At 36.2% G+C, this 6,000-nt stretch overlaps 1 protein-coding gene across 2 annotated transcripts in view; it reads right to left on the bottom strand.

The window, feature by feature from the left end:
- The window catches only part of PDE1A (phosphodiesterase 1A), a 346,207-nt gene that overhangs the window by 102,524 nt on the left and 237,683 nt on the right, over window positions 1–6,000 (bottom strand). For both annotated transcript variants that reach the window (XM_003791460.1, XM_003791459.2), the window contains one exon: window positions 4,134–4,247. In XM_003791460.1, the coding sequence (XP_003791508.2) occupies window positions 4,134–4,247 (114 nt within the window). The remainder of the gene's footprint in view (window positions 1–4,133; window positions 4,248–6,000) is intronic.

The following is a 6,000-nucleotide window of genomic DNA, read 5'->3' as shown; positions in this document are numbered from 1 at the left end:
GGATTGGGCATCTGCCTAGAAGATACAATGTCATTTTATCGTAAGGACATTTGCACTAGACAAGTATTTTCCATTGCACAAGAACTTTATGGACACCCTGTACACAGGAAATCAAACTACCTTAGCATTATTGCTCTAAAATTTCTTAAACTGATATTTTGGGCATAAAATCACAGCTCTTGGAAGCTTCAGAGGGTTCATCACCAGTGGAGTGATGGTAAATGTTTAACAATTGGCTCTCCAGGGAAAAAAAAATTCTGATGTGTAATATGAATCCTCTCACTGTGGCCAATTTCAAGCTACCAGTATGACATCACTAAAGGCGGAATTGGGAAGAGATGCAACACAACTCGTACACCACCGAGTCTGCTGACCCTGACAGCATGTGAGCTTTCATCAAACTTTCAGCAAGTTTCTGAAGTCGCTTTTTAGTAAAATGTTATAAATAGGATAAGGATGAGAATGGTGCCCAGTAGCCTAAGCCCTAGAATCAGTTTGCCAGACCCATCATCTCACTCTTCAGTGAGTTATTTGTGTTCTCTTGGGTACACCATGTATCTATTTTGTGACTCAGTTTTGTTATATACAAAATGGTAATAGAAGAATTTCTATTTCATGGGGTTGTTGTCATGTTTAAATAAATAGCACATATTAAGTGATTAGAAGAGTTCTTGGCATGTAACAGGTGCTTAATACATGCTGGCACTAGCTGCAGTATTTATAATTACTGCTATAGGACTGTATTATATATTGTCATTTAAATCTTTCAGATGTCCTTAAAAACCATCCTGTTTCATAGCAATTATCTGAGAAGAGCCATCTATAGAGGAAGGAGCACTAAGTAAGAAGTCAAAGGTTAGTTTTTAGTTCCACTTTTGCCAATACTTTGCTCTCTGACCTTTGGCAAACCATTTCATTTCTAAGAGCTTCAACTCTCTCATTAGTAAAATACAGAAAGTAATAATCATCCTGCCAAGTGCATAGGATTGTGGTGAGATTAATGTCAGATAATGAAGCCAAGAGCCCTTTGAAGATGATGCAAATTCTAGGCGTTATTATTAATCTAATTTAAAAATCACGGCTCCATGGAAGCATCAAACAAAAGAATGAAAAGTTTTGTGTCATATAAGTAAAAGTTAGAAATGATGAGGTATTAAGAGCTGAGATGACTCATTATAAGAAGCAAAAACGAAAAAAATATTTCTATCATGAAGCAGTTAAGTGCTGTACTTGACCCTTTTTCCTAACAAAAGAGCAATTTTCATATGAAAAAGAGCTATGGTTTAATGTAACATATGTTTGAATGAGTTAGGGAAATAAGCAAACTAACTACAGAGTCATAATTTTTAGGGAAATGAAATACAATGGAACAATGAGTAAATATAACATATAATCACGTATCAAATGAAAGCCAGGACACCAAGGCAAACCAGATAGCTAACACCAGGCCATTATAAGACCCATAATGGACATCCACAAAGAATTCTTGGGCAAAAGTTTTTGAGTATTACAGATAAATATAAAATGAAATGTCTGCTCCAGGACATATGGAAGAAATCTTAAATCTGTTAAGTTCAGTCAACTTGTGAACGCGAAGAACACCCATGAAAATGAAGGAGCAAGAAAATTATAAGAACAACCAATTTTTTAAATTTACACTGTGGATCTTTGCTCACTTAACAGAATCAGACATTTACATAAATTCAGTGAAAGTTAACCAGAAAAACAATTCTAGACAGAATTCATGATCTAAAACTGTGCCTGTTTTTCCCTTTAATTCGTGTTTCCAAACCATGCTCCATAAGAGGAGTTCTGGTCCCCGGATTAAGAAAAAATCACCTGTGTGGCCCAGCCCTCACTATGGCCTTTTCTGTTGGTTATTAGACAACATTCTCATTGGCAGATACCAAAAAGTTCAGAATCTGATCTTGGAAGACTTCCAAGTTTTCTTGTTTAGTGAATAAAAAGGCAGAATGGAAGACCATTTGTATAATGTACTTACTACCTCCCATGAAAGGAGAAAGAAAAGCATGTAAAATAAAATCAACACATTGTACCCCACATATGCATAAATTTATTCACGATCTATGTGTATGTGACAAAAAAAAAAAGAGCAAAATGCAGCCTAAAAAAAAAAATTAGTAATAAATCACTGTGTGAGAAATATATATGGGGGAATGAAGTAGAATGGGATGGGGGACCTAAGAATTTCATTGGGCACTTTTTACATTATTTGCATTTTTGAACCATGTGAATTTATTACATATTAAGCAAAATTGTGTGTGAGTGTGTGTGTGTGTGAAGTCCACACAGATAAATAAAACTTTGGTCACTTGAACTGGGCACAGTAGCTCAGTGATAATCCTATCACTTTGGGAGGCTGAGGCACGTGGATTGACTGAGCTCAGGAGTTCAAGACCAGCCTGAGCAAGAGTGAAACCTGTTTCTTCTAAAAACAGAAAAACTAGCCAGGAGTGGCATAGGACACTCCCAAGTTCTAGCTACTTGGGAGGCTGAAGCAAGAGGATTGCCTAAGTCCAAAAGTTTGAGGTTGCTGTGAGCTATGACATCACAGCACTCTATCCAGGATAACAGAGAAAACAAAACACCTTTGATCTCTAGTCTACCTTAATGTTTATCACCTTCCCCAAGCTCCATTCTGACTCAGGCATGGACACCTCTAGAGGGGAAGGGGCTGGTGGTGTCTGCCCTCTCCATGTTCCCCTACTTCTGATTGTTCAGCAATGTGACGTCAAAGGCAGGGAATTATATTGGTGGTTTTGCTGTCATCTGTGTGACATGCCCAAACACTGGCTATTTTCTCCTCCTGGATTGTTTGTGAGTCCTTCAGAGATGACTTGCCACATCAAGAGACTTCCTTGAGCATTATAGGTCTCTGCTATTTCGGATGAAATTTTATAATTCCCATCTTATCATCAATCATCCCATGTAGCCTCTTTTCACCACCTGGCTTACGGACTCTTTGGTACTTCAGGAGACCTCTACTCTGTGTGCCTTATGGCTTTGAAAAATCTCATCACTTTTCCCATCTCAAACTCTGGAAATGCACCTCTCCCTAACAGGATCCCTAGATCTCTAAATTCACAGGTAAACTTAATCAGCCTGGTTCTTTGTGCATTTTGTTGTTGTTGTTATTTTTTGACAAGGAATCAGGCTTAGGTCTCACTCTTCTAACACCAAGACACAATTGTTCAAATTTCATGGATTTTGCAAATATCCTAGTAGGGGGACAAGAGGAAATGGCTTGGCTGAGAGTTGCAGCATTAGGCTAACAATCCTTTTCAAATAAATACCCTTTTCCTAATCTCTTTACCACTCTGCTAAGTATAAAGCTAAGTTTGGCCGATGGTCAAAAACACATCTGGGGGCTGGGTGCGGTGGCTAACTCGTATAATGCTAGTATTTTGGGAGGCTGAAGCAGAAAGATTGCTTGAGGTCAGGAGTTTAAGACCAGTCTGGGAAACAAAGATCCTATCTTTGAAAAAATAGAAAATAAGAATTGAATGTGGTGGTGGGTCCTATAGTCTCAGCTAATCAAGAGTCTGGGGATCACTTGAGACCCACAAGTTTGAGTCTGCAGTGAGCTATCCTGATGCCATGGGACTTTGGCACTGGCAATAGAGTGAGATTCTGTCCCCCAAAGACAAAACAAAACAACACAGTTAGGGCTGGCCCTCAGTAGCCTTCGCGAGCTCTGCATGGAGAGTCTGATGGATACCTCTCGTGGGAATGCATGGAAAACCCTTACGTCAGTGATAACTAATAAAAGCCTACACGTGTCTCTGACATTTAAAAGTCAGGGCCTAAGGACAGTGAGGGTGGAGGGAGAGAAGATTTTAATTTTTTTAAATGTTATATTTTATATCTTTAGTGTTTGACTGTTTTATGACATTAACGTATTTGGATCAAGAAGTGTATTTTTTACCCCAGAGAATCATCATCCAGTTAATGTGCTCCATGACAAAGAACCTTTTAAATTTTAATAAGATTTCGATTCTGGTTTCATACAAAGATATGCTGAATTCCTGTTTGAGATAAAGGAGCATCAAGAATGAGGAACCAAGAGGGGAAGGAGGCCAAGAAGATAAAAGGGAGAGGAAGTCAACACTTACCTGGTTTCATCGATATAAACTGCTTCCAGCACAGATGCTGCATATTCAATATTTTTCTTTAAGTCAACGACATTAACGTCACCTCTTTCCAGCTGCTTCACTAAGCATCTTAGTCTATTTCAAAAAATAGCCAGAGAGAGAGAGAAAGAGATGTAACTATATAAAAAATAATACAATATTAAATGCACACATTGAGTAAGCCTTTTAACATAGCTATTTCTAGGTCATCAAATAGAAACTTTTTCTTAGTATAAACAAGGCCAGTTTTTATCACTTAAGCAATTATTAGAAATCATTTTGCCTCCCAGTAATATTAGGGGTATAGCTACTTAGGTTAAGTGCCATATTTCAAGGACGGTCTTCCTGAAAATTCAAGTCAAAATAGACATTTTCATAACAGTTTAGTCTTATTAGTAGAATTTATTCTGTGGTTATTTTGCTTATTCAGATTTGGCACTAAGGAAATAGTTAAAGGATGCTCTTCTAACTGCTACAGTAGCTATTATTTCGTGTATACAGCAATAAAAACAAAAATGGAAAGCAAACATTCCCTACAAAGTTAATCAAGATGAGAAAAAATATATATGCATATATCCTGAGTGTTTTTACTGCAATGATTTTTCACCTGAGGCAAATCTGAAAGTATTTTTTCTTATTTGCATCCATAAAATCATGTGTCCTAACTCTGAGGAATGTAAAAGCACAGGACTCAGCTAGACTCCTGACTTACAGAAAGTTAGATAAGTAATGTTATCTAACTTTAAGTAGATAAGTAGATAACTTTAGTTAAGATAGATAGAAGTTAGATAACTTTAGTTAAGTAATGGTACTTAACTGTAAGTAAAACTTAGTGTAAAGCCACTGAGTTTTGGGATAATTGTAACACAAAAAAAGATATCTAATGTAGTAAGGTGATACCAATGAACTCAATAAATTTATAACACTTTTGCAAACTTCTATGCATTACATTGTAAGCCAGGTATTTCTGAAGTATATATATTAGAGTATGCAAAAAAGGAACAAATATTCCTTACTCTCAACATACTATAGATAAGTAATATGAAGACAACTCTTTTCCTAAGTCATGAGACAGAATTTAATTCCATTTCTGTTCAAATGTATTTCAAAAGAAAGAATACAGTGCATGTAGTTTTAGACATATCTCATAGAAAATGTAGCAGATTTTCTGACAATTTGCTTTGGATGATTTCTAGTGCCATGTCTTAGGGTATAAAGGCTGATTATCATTTCAGCAAAGGGGGCAGTGCCTATGGCTCAGAGGGGTAGGGCACTGGCCCCATATGCTGAAGGTGGAGGGTTCAAACTCAGCCCTGGCCAAAAATTGCCTCAAAAAATGATCTCAGCAAAGGTATTAGATGTTACCAATAAAAATTACTTTACTTCTTATGAAAGAAATCTATCTAGATTAAAAGTACTTATTCAGGAAACTGTAAACAATTGCTTTTATATACCATTTACTTTTGTATAACAAAGAATATATGCAGACAATAATGAAAAACAAATTCTGTGTACTTATAAATGTTCTTAGTACAAAGTCAGCAAAGCAAAGCACCATAAAAATAACAAGTAAAACAAATTACTTATGAAAATTAAAACATTGAATATAGTGATAATGGATCAATGCATTGAGATTTTTGTCATGGTTATGACTCAAGATCCTATCTTGATAAATTGCCTTTTATTTATGAAAGTAAATGAGTTTTTCTTTTCCAGAGCTCTCCATTGGCTTAGAAATACATGTGTATAACATACAACATTCATGTGTCCTTCTTGTGAGAATTTAGTATAACTTGGTTGCACTTAGTTGTATATCATGTAGTTTAAAAATAGTAGTTAAGATAGTCAC

Source organism: Otolemur garnettii, unplaced genomic scaffold (genome assembly GCF_000181295.1).
Source record: "Otolemur garnettii isolate 467f Iridium unplaced genomic scaffold, OtoGar3 scaffold00048, whole genome shotgun sequence".
Taxonomy (NCBI): domain Eukaryota; kingdom Metazoa; phylum Chordata; class Mammalia; order Primates; family Galagidae; genus Otolemur; species Otolemur garnettii.
This window is presented reverse-complemented; position numbering and strand designations above follow the sequence as displayed.